General features: G+C 41.3%; 1 protein-coding gene across 1 annotated transcript in view; it reads left to right on the top strand.

Moving 5' to 3' along the window:
* The window catches only part of KALRN (kalirin RhoGEF kinase), a 731,621-nt gene that overhangs the window by 692,035 nt on the left and 16,929 nt on the right, over nucleotides 1-22,657 (top strand). Inside the window, exons 50-52 of the mRNA XM_053698064.1 lie at nucleotides 5,885-5,963; nucleotides 13,651-13,851; nucleotides 19,014-19,152. Of these exons, the coding sequence (XP_053554039.1) occupies nucleotides 5,885-5,963; nucleotides 13,651-13,851; nucleotides 19,014-19,152 (419 nt within the window). The remainder of the gene's footprint in view (nucleotides 1-5,884; nucleotides 5,964-13,650; nucleotides 13,852-19,013; nucleotides 19,153-22,657) is intronic.

Raw genomic sequence — 22,657 nt, 5'->3', positions numbered from 1 at the left:
ACTCCTTAGAAATGAGGATTTTTCTGACAGAAGCCAGAAAAACAAAACTTCTAGACTCTTGTCGGATACTTCATTCCGTTCCTCTTCCTTCCATAGCGCAGTGCATGGAAGTGATAGGTTTGATGGTAGCGGCAATGGACATAGTTCCTTTTGTGCGCATTCATCTAAGACCATTATAACTGTTCATGCTCAGTCAGTGGAATGGGGACTATTCAGACTTGTCTCCGAAGATACAAGTAAATCAGAGGACCAGAGACTCATTCCGTTGGTGGCTGTCCCTGGACAACCTGTCACAAGGGATGACCTTCCGCAGACCAGAGTGGGTCATTGTCACGACCGACGCCAGTCTGATGGGCTGGGGCGCGGTCTGGGGATCCCTGAAAGCTCAGGGTCTTTGGTCTCGGGTAGAGTCTCTTCTACCGATAAATATTCTGGAACTGAGAGCGATATTCAATGCTCTCAAAGCTTGGCCTCAGCTAGCGAGGGCCAAGTTCATACATCAACCATCAGGGGGGAACAAGGAGTTCCCTAGCGATGGAAGAAGTGACCAAAATCATTCTATGGGCGGAGTCTCACTCCTGCCACCTGTCTGCTATCCACATCCCAGGAGTGGAAAATTGGGAAGCGGATTTTCTGAGTCGTCAGACATTGCATCCGGGGGAGTGGGAACTCCATCCGGAAATCTTTGCCCAAGTCACTCAACCGTGGGGCATTCCAGACATGGATCTGATGGCCTCTCGTCAGAACTTCAGAGTTCCTTACTACGGGTACAGATCCAGGGATCCCAAGGCGGCTCTAGTGGATGCACTAGTAGCACCTTGGACCTTCAAACTAGCTTATGTGTTCCCGCCGTTTCCTCTCATCCCCAGGCTGGTAGCCAGGATCAATCAGGAGAGGGCGTCGGTGATTTTGATAGCTCCTGCGTGGCCACGCAGGACTTGGTATGCAGATCTGGTGAATATGTCATCGGCTCCACCATGGAAGCTACCTTTGAGACGAGACCTTCTTGTTCTAGGTCCGTTCGACCCACTCCAGCTGACTGCTTGGAGATTGAACGCTTGATCTTATCAAAGCGAGGGTTCTCAGATTCTGTTATTAATACTCTTGTTCAGGCCTGAAAGCCTGTAACCAGAAAAATTACCACATAATTTGGTATATCTGTTGGTGTGAATCTGCAGGATTCCCTTGGGACAAGGTTAAGATTCCTAAGAGTCTATCCTTCCTTCGAGAAGGATTGGAAAAAGGATTATCTGCAAGTTCCTTGATGGGACAGATTTCTGCCTTGTCTGTGTTACTTCACAAAAAGCTGGCAGCTGTGCCAGATGTTCTAGCCTTTGTTCAGGCTCTGGTTAGAATCAAGCCTGTTTACAAAATTTTGACTCCTCCTTGGAGTCTCAACCTAGTTCTTTCAGTTCTTTAGGGGGTTCCGTTTGAACCCTTACATTCCGTTGATATTAAGTTATTATCTTGGAAAGTTTTGTTTTTGGTTGCAATTTCTTCTGCTAGAAGAGTTTCAGAATTATCTGCTTTGCAGTGTTCTTCTCCTTATCTGGTGTTCCATGCAGATAAGGTGGTTTTGCGTACTAAACCTGGTTTTCTTCCAAAAGTTGTTTCTAACAAAAACATTAACCAGGAGATAGTTGTGCCTTCTTTGTGTCCTAATCCAGTTTCAAAGAAGGAACGTTTGTTGCACAACTTGGATGTAGTTCGTGCTCTCAAATTTTACTTAGCAGCTACTAAGGATTTCAGACAAACTTTGTCTTTGTTTGTTGTTTATTCTGGTAAACGGAGAGGTCAAAAAGCAACTTCTACCTCTCTCTCCTTCTGGATTAAAAGAATTATCCGATTGGCTTATGAGACTGCCGGACGGCAGCCTCCTGAAAGAATCACAGCTCACTCCACTAGGGCTGTGGCTTCCACATGGGCCTTCAAGAACGAGGCTTCTGTTGATCAGATATGTAAGGCAGTGACTTGGTCTTCACTGCACACTTTTTCTAAATTTTACAAATTTGATACTTTTGCTTCTTCTGAGGCTATTTTTGGGAGAAAGGTTTTGCAAGCCGTGGTGCCTTCCATTTAGGTGACCTGATTTGCTCCCTCCCTTCATCCGTGTCCTAAAGCTTTGGTATTGGTTCCCACAAGTAAGGATGACGCCGTGGACCGGACACACCTATGTTGGAGAAAACAGAATTTATGTTTACCTGATAAATTACTTTCTCCAACGGTGTGTCCGGTCCACGGCCCGCCCTGGTTTTTTTAATCAGGTCTGATAATTTATTTTCTTTAACTACAGTCACCACGGTAACATATGGTTTCTCCTATGCAAATATTCCTCCTTAACGTCGGTCGAATGACTGGGGTAGGCGGAGCCTAGGAGGGATCATGTGACCAGCTTTGCTGGGCTCTTTGCCATTTCCTGTTGGGGAGGAGAATATCCCACAAGTAAGGATGACGCCGTGGACCGGACACACCGTTGGAGAAAGTAATTTATCAGGTAAACATAAATTCTGTTTTTCTTGGCACACTTTGGGCCCCTTAGTACCAATTGAACATCACAGCCTATCTGAGTATTGTTGCTGACCATGTCCATCCCTTTATGACTACAGTCTACCCATCTTCTGATGGCTACTTTCAGCAGGATAATGCACCATGTCACAAAGCTCAAATCATCTCAAACTGGTTTCATGAACATGAAAATGAGTTCACTGTACTCCAATGGCCTCCTCAGTCATCAGATCTCAATTCAATAGAGCACCTTTGGGATGTGGTGGAACAGAAGATTTGCATCGTGGATGTGCAGCCGACAAATTTGCAGCAACTGCGTGATGCAAGAACCAAAATCTCTGAGGAATGTTTCCAACACCTTGTTGAATCTATGCCACAAAGAATTAAGGCAGTTCTAAAGGCAAAAGGGGGTCCAACTCGGTACTAGCAAGGTGTACCTAATAAAGTGGCCGGTGAGTGTAAATATATGTGTGTGTGTGTAAATATGTGTGTACATATGTATTTATTTATTTATATGTCTATATATATATATATATATATACATATAAATACATGTGCACACATAATAAATATAAATATAAATATATATATATATATATATATATATATATATATATATATATATATATATATATTTATATATAGGGTTAGAAGAAAGAAAAACGAGGAGCTGCAGACTCTTTTCCAAAGTGGGTAATTTAATAAGCAGACAAGTGAAAGACACAGTCACAGTGTGCAGGGCTGGATCTGACCAATATATATGCATTGAGCCCTTTGCAGTGAGGTAGATGAAAACGTGTAAAAAGATATTTATGCAATATTCATTTTTAATAGTGTTATACTATTTACTGTAAATATTTAACATTCCAATGTCCTGCACAGAATATGTTCTAATTATTTTAAAATAGATATTCCTATATACTGTGTGTTATAAATATATACATATGTGTAAAAATCATTTATATATATATATATATATATATATATATATATATTTATGAATAGAACATATTCTTCCATGTGAAGAACATTGGAATGCGAAATATTCATATTTTTTTTTAATTTTTTTTTTAATATTTTTATTGAGGAAACAAGCAAAGTACAGATAACAGAATACTGTATAGGTTACAATTCTAGTAGATTCAATTTCATATGATCACTTTCAAATGATAAAGGTAATTTCGCTAACATACGTGACCAGTACTGTGATATATTTTAGATAATTCTGTTTGTGGTTATAAAAATATAATGAGTGTCCTCATTTTAAACAAAAACAAAACAAAAGCATCATGTCACAAAGTGAAAACAGTTATTGGACTTACATATTCTATAAAAGGCTAAATAGAAACCACAACCCAACAATTAATTTATCATTTAGACAACCAAAAGCTGAGATATAGCACACATAAGATTTTGTTATTCATTAAATATATAGTGTTATTGCAGTTTGTGCTGTTTTATGGAGGTGCTAGTAACTTAATTAAACTATGAGTGCAGGGAAGAAACCCAACTAAGATGTTGGAGCATACAAATTGGCCTCTATAATTAGTAATGTGGACATATTGTGTAAGTAATGAAAGTGCCCCTAGGACCAAGACTGTTTGATTTTAATTCTGAGCTACAGTCTTATTAAAACTAAGTCCCAGCACTCAAAATTGGAACGTATGTGCTAGCCTTAATACACATATTAGGCATAGGGAAAACATAGGCACTTATTAACATAGGTCCCGTTTTTACTGTGAGTAGCTACATAGTACGGGAGACCGAGGTGTTAGGGTTCTGGTGGCCTCTTAGCTCTAAGAATTTGTTAGGCTGCATGGTAATGTCCTGCTAGGATCGTACAAATCTTTGGTCTTACAATTAGTGAAATCGTCCATAAGACATTGCTGTGAGGTACAATAGAGCGTTCAGAATAAGGCCTATATATGGTACAGATAAACGGATAGTAATCGTTCATAGAGTTTATAAGATAAGTTTAATGTTAACAGGCAAGTTTACCGGCGAAGGGCTAATTCCGCTATGTAGTGCCTGAGAGGGGCATCCGAAAACTACCCCTCTCCTGTTCTCGGGATACATCCCTCACCATGGGAGATAAAGATGCCCCCAGCTGAGGCGGGTAAATATGACCGCCTTCCGTATTCATCTGTGGATGGTGAGACATGTTGAATAGGCTGATCAGAGAATTTCTTTAGCATCTCTGGGGGTTCCTGCAAGTCCGTTTGCCACAAAATTGTACAAGGGGTAATTATCATGTCTCCTATCACGTGAAAGAGACTATCATGTAGGGCAACTTGTTCTTTAAGGGTATATTCCGCCCTGATGGACTTCGGTACTCTAGCGGATGCCGTATAAGAGCCAGCTGGAACCGGGCAGCGGTCCCCGATGTCAGAGCGCCCAGAGGCTGGACCCATTGTATTAGTAGACATGAAGCCTGGATTGTGGCCACTATCCGCTTGTAGCTGTGAGTCTCCACAGCAGTGCGCAGAGTCAAGCTGTCTCGTAGAAGACGTGTGAGGTTCTGCATTAGGTGGTATGTGCTCCATGGATGTAACGCCACTTTGACTGCCGGAGTCTGCAGATCCCACACGCTGGGAAGATGGTGTGCTGTTGGTGAATAGCTTATCCATCAGGCAGTCATATGGCGCCCCATCAAGCAGTTTTTCAAAAAGTCTCTCCAATTTTTCATAGGACGTTAAAGGATGATGTTGCAACCTCGGTTCTCCCAGGCATGGCATTGCTCAAGGAGATGTAAAAAGGCCCACACACTTCCTTCGGTTGGTTATATTTGGTAGGTTGTCGGTAGGTTAGCTTAAAGTCCAGCTATAGATGGGTATTGAAAAGGTTCAGTAAGCCAGAGTACTCTGGCAGCACTGATAACCCGGCTTTTCCCGGGGGGAGGTGGATACCTATTAATAGGCCGCCGCCTTAGGCCAATCTCCGATCTGAGTCCCCAATGTCATAAGAACAGCAAGGAAAGGTAATTTCGGACCCCAGATGCCAGATCTACGGTGCATTCAATTATAAAATTCTTATGCTTGCTGTTAAGTATTAATAATCGGTGGATTATCAAAAAATCTGTTGGAGCCCTCAGAAAATGCGTCCTCTCTAGAACACTGCACGGACACGCCCCCCGAAATATTAATATTTTCATGTCATGCTAGCACAAATGAAAATATGAGATTGGGTTTGCATGCAAGTAGGGTCGCCTCTATAAATTTACTCTTTAGGGTCATGATATAGATTCTGTCCCATACATCACTAGAACAGTGTTCTAACCTTGCTCATAATCATTGATAAAGTATGAAGTGAGGAGGGCAAAAGGTGGGAAGTACAGTATATACTAACTTTTGTATTTAATGTCTTACTTTTTTATTGCAAGATACAAGTTCTAATGGCTCTACTATTTCCTGGAAAGAAAATTTTGACCAAATATACACTGAACTGCAGGAGATTGGAAGGTAAAGTTTTTAGCAAGAAAAAAAAATGTATTTAGTTGTACTGAGTTTGTGAAGATTTATTAGAAGATGGCAATGTTCTGTACTTGTATGGGTAGAGTTGCCAGTTGTCCCCCCTTGACTGCCCCTCCTTTCTTATCCTTATTTGTAATGTATTTAGGCATAGGTGGCCTTTTTAGATATCTAATACTTCGGAACTTTTTAAAAAAATGGACATGTAAATAAATGTCTAGTATTTTTGTAAAGATTTTACTGGACAGTCTGCTAAAATACTGGACTGTCCAGTTAAATACTGGACACCTGGCAACACTAGGTATGGGCAGAGACAGAAAGCTTTTTTAATGGGTTGGAATGTAGTTTTTTGTTTTTTTATCCCAGTCTTACCCAGAAATGCCAGACAGTTATTGTTTTCAGCACTATACGCACCAAACCATGTATGTTTTGGTTTGTTGGCTTTATCAGTGGGAAGCAGCTAAATCTCACAGACATAATAAGATTAATCTATATCTGCAAAATACCCAATATCTACTTGCGTACATAGTGAAAAAGGGATTAATAAAGCCAAATAATGAATTTTACATGATGGTGCAGTCTTATGAGTACATACCAACACCTTATTCAATTTCATATTTATTTATTTTTCAAGATACGATGAGTCCACGGATTTCATCCTTACTTATGGGATTACGCTTCCTGGTCAGCAGGAGGAGGCAAAGAGCACCACAGCAGAGCTGTATAAATAGCTCCTCCCAACCCAGTCATTCTCTTTGCCTGTGTTAGTGATAGGAAGAGGCTAAGTGAGGTGTTAGTGATAGATTCTTCAATCAAGAGTTTATTATTTTTAAAGTAGTGCCAAAGAGTGCTACTTTGTGCTAGGGTATAGCCTAGACCAGATCAGTCTCTACAGTAGAGCATTTGGTGGCTTTAAAGCTTAAACTTGTGGGACATAATTCTCACTGCGCCTCCCATATACTGTTGCTGCCCTATTTGGGGAAAATTCTGAGAGATCTTACTCAGTATTTTCCTTGTTATCCTCAGGTCCATGTGAGCAGTAGGACTTCACACGCCTGGGAGCTGCCTTTGCTGTCGGCAGATGGGGAGGTAAGTGCCATTTTTTATTCATGGTCTTAGAAGATAAAAAAGGGCTCAGAAGAAATTGGCCACTCAAATTGTGAATAACAGCCCTTAGAGAAAGAGAAGGGGCTCTTTATTCAGGTATGTTTTTCTCCTTTCATAGGAGACAATTCTAGACAGCTCATGTATTTCTCACCCTCAAGGGTTTCCCCTTGTCAATATCATCTCCCGGCGGTTACATAAAGAAGTAATGCCGACCGGGTGATGACTGTGCGTTAGAAACCACCCTTTCCCTGTGTATAAAGTAACTAAGGGGGTGATTGAGGTTTCACGGTTCATTTCTGCGGCACCCTGTTACATCTCCCGGCGGTTAAACATGGCGACCGGGAGATGACTGTATGATTGATGGCTTGTCTGTCTGCATACGCCCACAAAGGGCGGTCCTTGGGGATGTTTTTTACATTTGAGCGCCTTTTTTATCTCCCGGCGGTTCATTACATCTAGCATGACGCCGGGAGATATCTGTTGTGGCAATGCTCACGAAGGGTGGTATTTGTGTAGCAAGATTTATGTATGACGAGTCCTTGGGGGGATGCCATTTGCATGGCTTGCTCATTATTTCTCCCGGCGGTTCAATAGCAACTACATGCCGACCGGGAGATAGGTTGTGTACAAGTGTCCTGTTTTTCCATTGCTATGATTACAATGGAGTCCAAAGACACATGTTTTGCATATTGTAGACTTACTTGAAGACAGACATAAGTCGGATTGTGACCTAATTTTCACCTGTTAATTACTCCTTCTAAAGCTATGGCTGTTAGGAGTCTGGTGACACTGCTCAATCCATGCCACAATTTTTTATCTATAGTTTCCAAATTAATTTATGACACACAGGCAGTGCTCTGCGGTTACTTGCAAAGACATTGTTTTTGATGTTCATAGTGATGTCTTGTTGCAGCAATATTCATATGGTTATTGGATTGTTTTCTGCACAACAGAAATCATTTGTACTTTTAAAATTTAAAGAGACAGTAACATCCCTTGTGACATCGGATGGTACAACAACACACTAAAATTAGTTACTTTAAGATTTAAAGAGACAGTAATGTTTTGTTCTGCGTTCAGTATAATAAATGTATTTCAACTGTTTATTTGCTAATTCATCCTTTGTGATGAGGATGAAACAAGCGCACTCTAGAATAGAGTTACTTTTCAGAGATAAAATGAGCAGCGCCTTGAGACCCTTACAGGTGATTAGCCGCGCTTTACAAGTACCCAATACATACATATGTATTTAATTAAAGGAACTGTATCGCTTCCTATGTGAAAATTTATTTTCTTTTTGGACCTGCTCCCTCTATAGCGATTGCTGTTTGGGAGTCTGTTAAGAATGGCCAAAAATTTCTCCAATAGTTTCCGTCAAAATGTTATGGTCCACATGCAGTGCCCTGCGTTTCCTTCACACTCCACTCGGGGCTATGGTGCATTCTATGGTTTTACATAGGTAAATACATTGCTAGAGGACTTGTTATTTTCAAAGGTTCTTCCATATTACTGAGAATTTCCGTTTCTGATGGCGTTGATATTTACAAGACTTATCAGCTAAAAGGCTGGATGTTATTCATTAGGGGGGAAGGAGTAGTTTCAACTGTCACTACGAGAACTTCTATACCCTTAGTGGATAGTCCGGTGGACAAAATTTAATCATGGGACACACACCAGGGCTTACAATGGCAACCATCGGTGTACTTTGCTACCGTCACTAGCGTGATGGCATATTAATGCGATGCGTTGTCTGAGGTTATTAATCAGTAGTTCCCTTGGATACAATCCAGGACTGGATACAGCTTTCCATTGGCTTATTTCTTTATTTCAATTTTTTCCTTTCCAGTTATCGAACTGGGGGCATAGGTGGCTCTGTTCCAGCTCTTAGAACCTTGTGGTTAGAGCCTTGTTTTTTGGATATGTGTGTTAAGAATATGATGAACACACAGCCTGTTGTTGAATCAAAGATTGCATGGGGAACATGCTCCGGTCCGGGATCGGTTCTCGTAGGAGGCTGACTTTCCGTTTGTTCTCAGGTTTGGTTTCGATCTCAAATGTTTTCCTCTCAGAGGTAGTTTCTGCTCTCTGGGGAGAAACTACTGCTCTGGGGATCAGGCAAAGGGAGAAAAGTCCTTGCACTGTGTAGGAGTCCTCTCAGACCCGGGAGTGGTTGTTCCAGTTCTAATACTGGTACTGGATCTGGGGTTATCGGTCGGTTTGTGGGTCCTAAAAGATGGGAATCTTCAGACCATTTTGTATGAAGGGTACTGTCCTTCGGGATGGACACTATTAATTTGTTCCATTTCTCCCTTGATCTTAGAGGGTCAACTTATGTCAACGGTGGATTGAAGGTCAAGTGCCTTCATGTGTTGTTCACAAGATTCGTCTCAAGTTCTGAGGTTTGCCTTTATGGACAAACACTTCCCGTTCGTGGTCCTTCCTTTCGGTCTTGCCACAGTTCCGAGTTCTTTCAGAGACTCTGGGTTCGCTGTTGGCGGTGTTTCAGTTACGGGACTTTGCAATGGCACCCTATTTGGCTAATATCTCTAGTCCGGGCGTCATCCTTACAGCAAGTAAGATTTACACGAATATGGTGTTATACTTCCCGTGAGCTCACGGGTGGAAGGTGACTTTGGATAAGTGTTCCTTAGCCCAAAGCACAAGGGTAGCTTTCTTGGGATTCATGTTGAATTCCATATCACTTGAGATTTTTCTGACTGAGGTCAGGAAATCAAGGCAATTCTGGTCTAGTCCTTCAGTCCACTTCTCGGCCTTCAGTGGCTCAGTACATAGAGGTATTCGGGCTGATGGTGTCAGCAATGGACATTAGCCGGACAGTTGGCTTAGCATTGTGGCTAAGCTCTGTGACAACCTGAGGGTTGCGGGTTCAGTCCCCGATGAGGTCCACTCAATCTTTCATCCATATAAGGTTGATAATCTGAGCTGCGCCTTGTGTCACTTAAATTTCTGTTTGTTTGTTCCACCTTAGATCTCTGCAGTTAAAGCATACTCAGGCACTGGAACGGTGATTTGCAAACTTGTCTCCTCGAATGACTCTGGCTCGGGAGACAAGGGACTCTTTTCTTGATGGTTGTCTCTGGTTCCCCTATCTCAGGGAACGTGATTTTGCTGAGTGTGGACTCAAGCGGAGTCTGTTCTTTTTATAGACTTCCTGCAACTGAGTGCGAGCTTCAAGACATTTCTGGTCTGGCCTCAATTAGCTTCGGCCCAGTTTCTCTCTCCCTATCTGTCAGTTTTCCATATCCCAGGGCTGGTCTCTTGGGAAACGGATTTTCTTAGTAGTCAGATTTTTCATCCGGGAGAGTGGGAACTCCATCCGGGGGTATTCTCCAACCTGATTTTCTAATGGGGTCGGCCGGAGTTGGATCTCATGGCATCTTACTGACTGCCTGGCTTTGAGATACTGGTCCAGGTTCAGGGCCCCCAGTCCGAGCTGATAACTGCCTTGGCAGTTCTTGGGTCCTTCGGCCTAGAAAGTCTATTTCCCCTGTTTGCGCTTCTTTGCCGGGTGATTGTTCAATCCAAATAGGAGTAGGCATCAGTGCTCCTCCTCGCTTCTGCGTGGCCTTGCAGGATTTGATATGCCGATCTGGTGTACATGTCATCTCTGCAATTTTGGACACTTCTGTTGTGGAAGGACCTTTTTTTCAGGATCCCTTCTTCCGCCCAAGTCTAGTTTCTCTGAGGCTGATTGCTTGGAGATGGAACGCTTGATCCTATACAAGCGAGGTTTCTTAGATTTGGTCATAGAAGCCTTAATTCAGGCTTGTAAGCCTGTAATTGGGACGATTTACCATAAGATAGGGCATGAAGGTCTTATTGGTGTGAATCCAAGGGTTACTCATGGAGTAGAGTTCGGATTCCCAGGATTTTGTACTTTCTTCAAGGAAGGGTCGAGTTCCCTAGAGGGTCAGATCTCTGCTTTATCTAATTTATTACACCAGTGTCTGGCAGATGTCCCTGACGTTCAATCCTTTTGTTAGACTCTGCCTGGGTTTTCAACAATTGCTCCTCCATAGAGTTTGATTTTAGATTTTAATGGTTCTTCAAGGGGTTCTGTTGAACCTATGCATTCCATAGATATTAAGTTGTTATCTTGGAAAGTTGCCATTTCTTCTGCTTGCAGACTGTTTGAGTTTTCGGCATTTCCATTTAATTTGCCTTGTCTTATTTTGATTTTGGGTAAGGTGATGTTATGTACTAAACTTGGTTTTTCTCCTAAGGTTGTTTCAGACGAGAACATTACTTAGGATATTGTTGTTCCTTTCTTGTGTCTTAATCTTTCTCTTGGAGAGAAAGTCTTCTGCACATTTGGACGTTGTCCGTGTTTTAAAAATATATATTTTCTTTACCAGAAACTACGGACTTTCGTCAATCGTCTTTTCTGTTTGACATCTTTTCTAGAGTATGTAAGGGTCAGAAAGCTATGGCTCCTTCTTTCCTTTTGGTTGACGAGTATCATCCGTTTTACATATGTGATTGCTTGATAGCAGTCTCCTGAAAGGGTTTCGGCTCCTTCCACCTGGGCTGTTGTTTCCTCGTGGATATTCTAGCATGCTGCTTCAGTAGAGCTGATTTGCAAGGCTATGACTTGGTCTTCTTTTCACACTTTTTCTAAATTTTTCAAATTTGATATCTTTGCTTTAGCTGAGACTGTTTTTGGGAGTGAGGTTCTTCAAGCAGTGGTGCCTTCTGTTTAGGTTCCCTGTCTTGTCCCTCCTGTTTCATCCGCGTACTATAGCTTTGGTATTGTATCCCACAAGTAAGGATGAAATCCGTGGACTCATCGTATCTTGAAAAAGAAAAGGAAATTTATGCTTACCTGATAAATGTATTTCTTTTTCAATACGATGAGTCCACGGCCCGCCCTGTTCTAATGAGACAGGTTATTAAATTTTTGTTAAACTTCAGATACTTCTGCACCTTGGCTTTTCCTTTCTCTTCCTAACTTTGGTCTAATGACTGGGTTGGGAGGGAAGGGAGGAGCTATTTATACAGCTCTGCTGTGGTGCTCTTTGCCTCCTCCTGCTGACCAGGAGGCGTAATCCCACAAGTATGGATAAAATCCGTGGACTCATCGTATCGAAAAAGAAATAAATTTATCAGGTAAGCATAAATTTCCTTTTCTAGGGCATCTACTGTGGTATTATAACTTTGTGGAGAGCATTTATCCCTGGAATATTCACATAATCACATATTTGCCTCATGTGTTGCAATCTAAATTATTGGAAAAACTGCATTTAAAGAGACAGTAAAGTCAAAATTAAACTTTCATGATTAAGATAGAGTGTGCAATTTTAAACAACGTTGTAGTTTACTTATTTTACCTAATTTGCTTAAAATGACACTAAATACATTTCACACACCACCCTCTAATCTTGGGTGCTGCCATTATGGAACCTAAGTTACACTGCAGGTATCTGAAGGAGAGTTACTGCATATGTGCAAACAGGTCAGCACTGGAATGTAGTAAAAGATAGATTTCCACATGCAGCATTCATGACTAGAAGGAGGCAGAGAATATCCTCAAGTCTATGCTTAGATGTATTTAGTTTTTCATGTCCCTTTAATTCTCTTCTTGGTGTCCTTTGTTGAAAAGCATACATAGATAGGCCCAGGAGCAGCAATGCACTACTGGGAGCTAGCTGCTGATTGGTGACTGCACATATATATGCCTCTTGTTATTGACTCACACAATGTGTTCAGCTAGCTCCCAGTAGTGCATTCAACAAGAGAATGAAGGACATTTGATAATAAAAGTAAATTGTTTGAAATTGCATGCTATGGGGCATATTTATCAAGCTCTGCAAGGAGCTTGATGTCCCGTGTTTCTGGCGAGCCTTCAGGCTCGTCGTAAACACAAGTTCTGAAGCAGCGGTCTAAAGACCACTGCTCTATAACCTATCCGCCTGATCTGAGGCGGTGGACAGACATCGCCAGAAATCAACCCGATCGAATACGATCGGGTTGATTGACATCCCCTGCAGATTCGCAAAACTGCAGGGGCGGCATTGCACCAGCAGTTCACAAGAACTGCTGGTCCAATGATAAATGCTGTGAGCGTATGCTGTCAGCATTTATCGATGTGCATCGGACATGATCCGCAATATGGGTCCATGTCCGCTCGCACAATGATAATTCGGCCCCTATAGCTGAATAATAAAAAGGGGGTTTTATATCCCTTGAAACAGACCTAAGCTATTAGAGATGTTTTGTGTAGAAGCCAAACAAAAAAGTAGCTGCGGCTTCCTGGTTGCTGGTATTTGTAGAAGCGTGCAATTCTGCAATTGTTGGTCGCAGCAATACATTATTAAATCCTGGCATTGAATGTAATGAACATGATCCCATATAGGTTTTAATTTCTGAATTTGCAAACACTGCACTTGCTTACAAACATGTTCAACTATTTGTTCACCAATGTAGCATACAAATATAGATGTTTTACAATTCCTAGTAATTGTTTCAATCTGACAGTGTATTCTTGCTTTGGTATTCTTTTTATTTTGTGATGATACAGCTAACCTGATTATCTATTCATATTCTTGAACAGGGGAAGGTTTTCAATTGTTAAGAAATGTGTACAAAAATCCACTAAAAAGGACGTGGCTGCAAAATTTATCAGCAAAAAATTAAAGAGGAGAGAGCAGGCATCACATGAGGCGACTGTTCTGCAGCACTTGCAGCATCCTCAGTACATCACTATCCATGACACATACGAATCTCCCACCTCCTACATCCTCATCTTGGACCTGTAAGTTACACATCAGTCACAAACCATATATCAGATTAGTTACTAGACTGTTGTGTGTATCACTAATCTTCCTCCAGTTTTAATATCATTGAACTGCAATACTTCACTAAAGAATACATACTCCGCATGTTTCCGTTCGTACAAAATACCCAAGATCCACCATCCATATAATGTGGGGGTTCTGTCTATCTGTGAAGAGCATGTTTACCCTTGTTTAGCATTAGCACACTAATCCCTAAAACTGAATCCAGGACTAGTTGTAAGGCCTGGGAGGTGGCATCTGGGCAGTTGGGTGTGGGTTTTGTATCTTAATGTGGTCTAAGCATTTTTAGTCAAGGTTTGGGGTGTCCCATGATTCTGTAGAGAAAATGGACATCCATATAAAAAACAGACACCACAGGGCTTAGAGACCCTTTTCAGCTTGTAATATAATGAAGAAAACAAAATGTATGCTTACCTGATAAATTTCTTTCTTTCCGGGCATGGAGAGTCCACAATGTCATTCCAATTACTAGTGGGATATTCAGCTCCTGACCAGCAGGAGAAGGCAAAGAGCACCCCAGCAAAGCTGTTAAGTGTAACTTCGCTTACCTATAATCCCCAGTCATTCAGCCGAAGGAAAATGGAAAAAGAAGAAACACAAGGGTGAAAAGGTGCCTGAGGTTTACTCAAAAAAACTGCTGAATTATAATTTAAAAAGAGGGTGGGGTCGTGGACTCTCCATGCCCGGAAAGAAAGAAATTTATCAGGTAAGCATAAATGTTGTTGTCTTTCCTATGGCACGGAGAGTCCGCAACATCATTCCAATTACTAGTGGGAACCAATACCCAAGCTAGAGGACACAGAATGAACAGGGAGGGAGAACAAGGCAGGAAGACCTAAACAGAAGGCACCACCGCTTGAAGAACCTTTCTCCCAAAAAAGGCCCAGCCGAGGCAAAAGAATCAAATTTCTAAGATTTGGAAAAAGTATGCAAAGAGGACCATGTTTCCGCCTTGCAAATCTGTTCCACAGAAGCTTCATTTTTGAAAGCCCAAGAAGAGGAGACAGCCCTAGTGGAATGAGCCGTAATTCTCTCAGGAGGCTGCTGTCTAGCATTCTCATAAGCAAAACAAATCATACTTCTTAACCAGAGGGAAAGAGTAGAAGTGGCCTTCTGACCCTTACGCTTTCCAGAGAAAACAACAAACAGGACAGAAGATTGCAGAAAATCTTTAGTAGCTTGTAAGTAAAATTTTAGAGCACGCACAACATCCAAGTTATGTAAAAGAAGTTCCTTATGAGAAGAAGGATTAGGACAAAAAGAAGGAACAACAATTTCCTGATTAATGTTTCGATCCAACACCACCTTAGGGAGAAACCCCAATTTAATATGAAGGACCGCCTTATCTGCATAAAAAATAAGATAGGGGAATCACACTGCAGAGCTGAAAGCTCAGAAACTCTGCGAGCGGAAGAAATAGCAAGAAGAAACAAAACCTTCCAAGATAACAATTTTATATCAACAACATGCATTGGCTTAAATGGAGCCTGCTGCAAAACTTTAAGAACTAGGTTAAGGCTCCAAGGAGGAGCAACAGGTTTAGACACAGGCCTGATTTTGAACAGGGCCTAAACAAAATCTTGAACATCTGGTAATTCTGCTAGACGTTTGTGCAAAATATAGACAGAGCAGAAATCTGACCTTTCAGAGTACTGACTGACAATCCTGAAGAAAAGATAAAATTCGGGGAATCCTCACACCAAAAAAGGTATTTACGTCATATCTTATGGTAAATCCTACGAGTAACAAGTTTACGAGCCTGAAGCATAGTATCAATGACTGCCTCCGAAAAAAACACTTCTAGACAGGACTAGGCATTCCATCTCCAAGCAGTCAGCTTCAGAGAATCTAGATTTGGATGGAGGAGAGGACCCTGAATTAGAAGGTCTTTCCTCAGAGGTAAACTCCAAGATTGGAGGGATGACATCTTCACCAGATCCCTGCGAGGCCAGGCAGGAGCTATTAAAATCACAGACGCTCTCTCCTGCTTGATACGAGCAATGACTCATGGAAGGAGAGCAAACTGAGGAAACAGGTATGCTAGCCCGAAATCCCATGGGACCGCCAGAGCATCTATCAGGGCGGCCTGAAGATCTCTTGACCTTGAATCGTACTTTGGAAGCTTGGCATTTTGACAAGACGCCATTAGATCCAACTCCGGAGCCCACCACCTGAGGGTTATCCTTGAGAACACTTCCAGATGGAGAGCCCACTCCCCGGGATAAAAAGTCTGTCTGCTAAGAAAATCTGCCTCCCAATTGTCCACTCCTGGAATGTGGATGGCAGATAGGAGACAATCGTGAGCTTCCGCCCACTGCAGAATGTGAATCACCTCCTTCATGGCCAAGGAACTCTGAGTTCCTCCCTGGTGGTTGATGTAAGCCACTGAGGTGATGTTGTCCAACTGGAATCTGATAAACCGGACTAAAGATAATTGAGGCCACGCTGTCAAGGCATTGAAGATTGCTCTTAACTCCAAAATGTTTATGGGAAGAGAAGACGCTTCCCAAGACCACAGGCCCTGAGCTTTCAGAGAACCCCAAACAGCTCCCCAGCCTGACAGACTGGCGTCCATAGTCGCAATCACCCAGGAAGGTCTCAGGAAGCAAGTGCCCTGAGACAGATGTTCCTGTGACATCCACCACGAGAGAGAATCTCTTGTTAGTGGGTCCAGATTTATCCTCTGCGATAAATCTGAATGGTGTCCGTTCCTTTGACGGAGCATGCAAAGCTGCAGCGTTCGTAGATGGAACCGATCAAAAGGAATGATGTCCATGGAAGCCACCATCAGACCAATCACCTCCATGCATTGAGCCACTGATGGGCGAAAAGCAGACTGGAGGGAAAGGAGAGAAGCAGGAAGTTTGGATTTTCTGACGTCCGGCAGGAAAATCTTCATGGACAGGGAATCTATGATTGTCCATAGGAAACACACTTTTGTAGTTGGAACTAGAGAACTCTTTTCCATATTCACCTTCCACCCATGGGAACGTAGAAAAGACAACATCTCTGTATGAGATTTTGCTAGTTGAAAAGATGATGCCTGAACCAAGATGTCGTCTAGATAAGGTGCCACAGCAATTCCCTGGGATCTGATCACTGCCAATAGAGCTCCAAGAACCTTTGTGAATATTCTGGGAGCTGTGGCAAGACAAAACGGAAGGGCAATAAACTGGAAAAGCATATCCAGAACGGCAAACCTTAGAAACTGGTTATGATCCCTGTGAATTGTAACGTGTAAATACGCGTCCTTCAGGTCTATGGTCATCATGAACTGATCTTCCTGGACCAATGGAAGAATGGAATGAATAGTTTCCATCTTGAAGGACAGAACCATGAGGAAATTGTTGAGACACTTTAGATCTAGGATGGGACGAAAAGTTCCCTCCTTTTTGGGAACCACAAATAGATTTGAATAAAATCCTAGACCTTGCTCCTCTAGAGGGACTGGTACAATAACTACCAGGGAGCATAGGTCCTTTACGCAATTTAAGAAGACCTCCCTCTTTACTTGGTTTGAGGATAGTCTTGACAGGAGAAATCTGCACATTGGAGGGCAAGACTTGAATACTATTTTGTAACCCTGGGATACTATGTCCACAGCCCATTGATCTGGGACATTGCATATCCAAGCCTGTTGAAAAAGAGAAAGCCTGCCCCCCACATGATCCAAAATCGGATCGAGGGTGGACCCTTCATGCTGATTTAGAGTCAGCGGAAGGCTTTTTGTTTTATTTTCCCTTGTTCCAGGGCTGGCTGGATTTCCAAGTGGACCTGGATTGGTCTGGTTTGGAAGAGGAGGACTTCTGTCCTTTAAAGTTGCGAAAGGAATAAAAATTAGAAGTCTGTCGACCCTTAGGTCAACATAAGTGCGCTAAAAGTAACAAACGGACCAAAATCATATGCTTCAGTTATTCCCACAACATAAGCGTGTTTCAAACAACCTTCCTAAAGTTCTGCAAGGATAAGTTAGAAATACATAAGGGGACAAGTAAAACCCCTTAGACCTTCCGCCAAGAATTAGGGAAAATTAACCCTAAAGTCTCTCCTTACTGTCTCATACTAATAAAGAGTCTTTATTTAATTAATATGCCAAGAAATATGCCAAATGTGTACCCGTAAACCAAACAGGATAGCTATGTCCCAGAAAGTGATCCACTTGAGGGTTATCCTCTGAAGTTCTTTCCTTCGGTACCTAGAAGGCAAAGGCACTTACCTGTGGATCCAGCTGCAGGGCAGATAGCAGCTACATAGGTGCGACAGGCACTGCACCCCCTGTCATGGACCTGTAGTAAAAGAAAAAACAGAGTAACCAACCCTGGCTTTCTGCAAAGGGGTAGAAAACTTGTTAGAAGTAAAGCAAAGACTACCTCGCCGCCTTCTCACTGCTAAAAGCCACCACTACTCTTACTAAAGAGATTGACGTGGACACAGCTAGACCCCAATCCTTGCTTGCAAGTAAAAGTACCCATAAAAGAATTAAATATCTTCAGACACCATCTTCGCACATCCTCCATTGACAGAGGCAAAGAGAATGACTGGAGATTATGGGTAAGGGAAATTACAAGTTACACTTAACAGCTTTGCTGGGGTGTTCTTTGCCTCCTCCTGCTGGCCAGGAGCTGAATATCCCACTAGTAATTCGAATGACGTTGTGGACTCTCCATTCCATAGGAAAGAAATTAAAGGGATATGAAACCCACATTTTTTCTTTCATGATTCCGATAGAGCATGCAATTTTAAGCAACTTTGGCTACATTTAGCCACCCATCAGCAAAGCGTTACCCAGGTGCGGAACCAAAAATGGGCTGGCTCCTAAGCTTACATTTTTGCTTTTCAAATAAAGATACCAAGAGAACAAAATACAATTGATAATAATAGAACAATTAGAAAGTTGCTTAAAATGGCATGCTCTATCTGAATCATGAACAAAAAAAATTTAAGCATACCTTAAATGTACCTATATTTTATATAGAGATCTTGTATAATATTACTTCCAAATCAAAGATAGATGTAAATAATGAGAAAGTGAAAGGTTGCACATAGATAAGGCATACCCAAAATATTTTCTACATTTGTTTCTTCTGCATTGCCTTTTAAACTGTTTTGTTCTACACAGAATGGAAGATGGTCGATTACTGGATTATCTAATGAACCACGATGAGTTAATGGAAGAAAAAGTGGCTTTTTATATGCGAGACATCATGGAGGCATTGCAGTATCTGCACAGCTGTCGGGTGGCCCATTTGGATATCAAGGTGAGGAGTTATTAATTTGTTCTCTTTATTGATGCACACAAACACATTGTTTACCACAGGAAGTGGTTAGGGTCAGCAGTAATCATGCAGGTGGTGGATGTGTAGTTTTACATGGTGGCACCAGGCACTACCAGAAGCAAATATGAGAAAGTGTGGGTGGTGTGATAGCTCTAATTAATCAGTATGCTATACCCAAGTGTTCACACTAATCTCTCTAAATGTGAACTGATCAGAATGAGTGCATAGGGTTAGGGCAAGCACTCAAAAGACTAAGCCAAAACTGATAAATTAAATAAAAAAAGGAGTGAGAATATCAAGTATGTAAAAAGACACATTTATTCAGCTCCTATGAGACTAAATATGGTGTGAATAGACAATTAATATGAATGTTTGCTGTAAAAATACACAAGATGCCGGCATCAGAAAATGTAATACATATATAAACACAAATATTAATGTAAAATATATTAGCAATCTAAAAAACAATAAAAACAATAATAGTAATCCAAGTTAGTTGAAAACAGCAAAATACTATCGGCTAGATTACGAGTGTTTGTCGGTAAGGCTTGCGGGGCTAACGCACAGTTTATGCTCACCGCTCACGTACAAACAACGCTGGTATTACAGGTTTTTTTTAAACCCGGCGTTAGCCGCAAAAAAGTGATCGGAGAGCAAAATTTAGCTCCACATCTCACCTCGATACCAGCGCTGCTTACGGTAGCGGTGAGCAGGTAAAACGTGCTTGTGCACGATTTATTCATAGGAATCAATGGGGCTGATTCGGCTGAAAAAAACCTAACACCTGCAAAAAAGCAGCGTTCAGCTCCTAATGCAGCCCCATTGATTCATATGGGGAAAGAAAATTTACGTTTACACCTAACACCCTAACATGAACCCCGAGTCTAAACACCCCTAGTCTTACACTTATTAACCCCTAATTTGCTGTCCCCGACATCGCCGACACCTGCATTATATTATTAACCCCTAATCTGCCGCTCCGGACACCGCCGCCACCTACATTATACTTATTAACCCCTAATCTGTCGCCCCCAACATTGCCGACACCTACATTATAGTTATTAACCCCTATTCTGCCATCCCCAATGTCGTCGCAACCTACCTACAATTATTAACCCCTAATCTGCCGCCCCCAACATCGCCTCCACTATAATAAAGTTATTAACCCCTAAACCTAATTCAAACCCTAACTTAAATATAATTTAAATAAATCTAAATAAAAATACTATTATTAAATAAATTATTCCTATTTAAAACTAAATACTTACCTATAAAATAAACCATAAGATAGCTACAATATAACTAATAGTTACATTGTATCTATTTTAGGATTTATTTTTATTTTACAGGCAACTTTGTATTTATTTTAACTAGGTAGAATAGTTATTAAATAGTTATTAACTATTTAATAACTTCCTAGTTAAAATAAATACAAATATACCTGTAAAATAAATCCTAACCTAAATTACAATTACACCTAACACTACACTATCATTAAATAAATTAACTAAATTAACTACAATTAATTACAATTAAATTAAATAAACTAAATTACGAAGAAAAAACCCCCACTAAATTACAGAAAATAATAAAATAATTACAATTTTTTTAAACTAATTACACCTAATCTAATCCCCCTAATAAAATAAAAAAGCCCCCCAAAATAATAAAAATCCCTACCCTATACTAAAGTACAAATAGCCTTTAAAAGGGCTTTTTGCGGGGCATTGCCCCAAAGTAATCAGCTCTTTTACCTGTAAAAAAAAAGAGAATACCCCCCCCCAACATTACTACCCACCACCCACACACCCAACCCTACTCTAAAACCCACCCAATAGCCCCTTAATAAAACCTAACACTACCCCCTTGAAGATCACCCTACCTTGAGACGTCTTCACCCAACCGGGCAGAAGTGGTCCGAAGTCTTCATCCTATCCGGGTAGAAGAGGACTTCCAGACGGGCAGAAGTCTTCATCCAGGCAGCATCTTCTATCTACATCCATCCGGAGTGGAGCGGGTCCATCTTCAAGACATCCGACACGGAGCATCCTCTTCTTCCAACGACTAACACTAAATGACGGTACCTTTAAGTACTGGAGGACCACTTCGCCCGGCTTCGATGAAGACGTCTCCCGGTAAGTCGATCTTCAGGGGGTTAGTGTTAGGTTTTTTTAAGGGTGTATTGGGTGGGTTTTATTTTTAGGTTAGGGACTTTGGGCGGCAAAAGAGCTAACTGCCCTTTTAAGGGCAATGCCCATCCAAATGCCCTTTTCAGGGCAATGGGGAGCTTAGGTTTTTTTAGCTAGTATTTTATTTGGGGGGTTGGTTGTGTGGGTGGTGGGTTTTACTGTTGGGGCGGGTTATTTGTATTTTTTTTTACAGGTAAAAGAGCTGATTACTTTGGGGCAATGCCCCGCAAAAGGCCCTTTTAAGGGCTATTGGTAGTTTAGTTTAGGCTAGAGGTTTTTTTTATTTTGGGGGGGGCTTTTTATTTTAATAGGGTTATTAGATTACATGTAATTAGTTTAAATTTCTGTAATTTGTTTATTATTTTCTGTAATTTAGTGTTTGTTTGTTTTTGTACTTTAGCTAATTTAATTTCATTTATTTAATTGTTTTTAAATTATGTAATTTATTTAATTATAGTGTAGTGTTAGGTGTTAGTGTAACTTAGGTTAGGTTTTATTTTACAGGTAAATTTGTATTATATCTTTAAGAGACTCATTGTTATGTGATATGTTCCTCCATTTTTTTTTCCTGAAGTTATACACTTGTTAACAGGTAGCGGTACCACCTTCTATCATTAAGCATATAGCTCATGACGATATCACACCCTTGCTGCGGAGCAGTGCATCTCTCTACAAGCTCCACAGTGCACTTTGAATTACCTCTTTTACTTACATAAAGCCTAGCACGATATTGCATTACAAGCAGATCTACTTAAGCCTTGTGCAGGTAGCTTACCCACTATAAATAATGATCCAGTCCAGTTAATATATCATGCTCTGATTTCTTTTTACTACTAAAGCTGTTAATTAGGTTTAGGGGTTAATAACTTTAATATAGTGGTGGCGACGTTGGGGGCGGCAGATAAGGGGTTAATAAATGTAGGTTGGTGGCGGCGATGTTAGGGCCAGCAGATTAGGGGTTAATAATATTTAACTAATGTTTGTGAGGCGGGAGTGCGGCTGTTTAGGGGTTAATATGTTTATTATAGTGGCGTCGACGTTGGGGGCAGCAGATTAGGGGTTAATAAGTGTAGGTAGGTGGCGGCGACGTTGGGGGCGACAGATTAGGGGTTAATTAATATAATGTAGGTGTCGGCGATGTTGGGGACAGTAGATTAGGGGTTCATAAGTATAATGTAGGTGGCGGCGGTGTCCGGAGCGGCAGATTAGGGGTTAATAAGTGTAAGATTAGGGGTGTTTAGACTCGGGGTTCATGTTAGGGTGTTAGGTGTAGACATACATTTTATTTCCCCATAGGA

Source organism: Bombina bombina, chromosome 1, assembly GCF_027579735.1.
Source record: "Bombina bombina isolate aBomBom1 chromosome 1, aBomBom1.pri, whole genome shotgun sequence".
In the NCBI taxonomy this organism is placed as follows: domain Eukaryota; kingdom Metazoa; phylum Chordata; class Amphibia; order Anura; family Bombinatoridae; genus Bombina; species Bombina bombina.
This window is presented reverse-complemented; position numbering and strand designations above follow the sequence as displayed.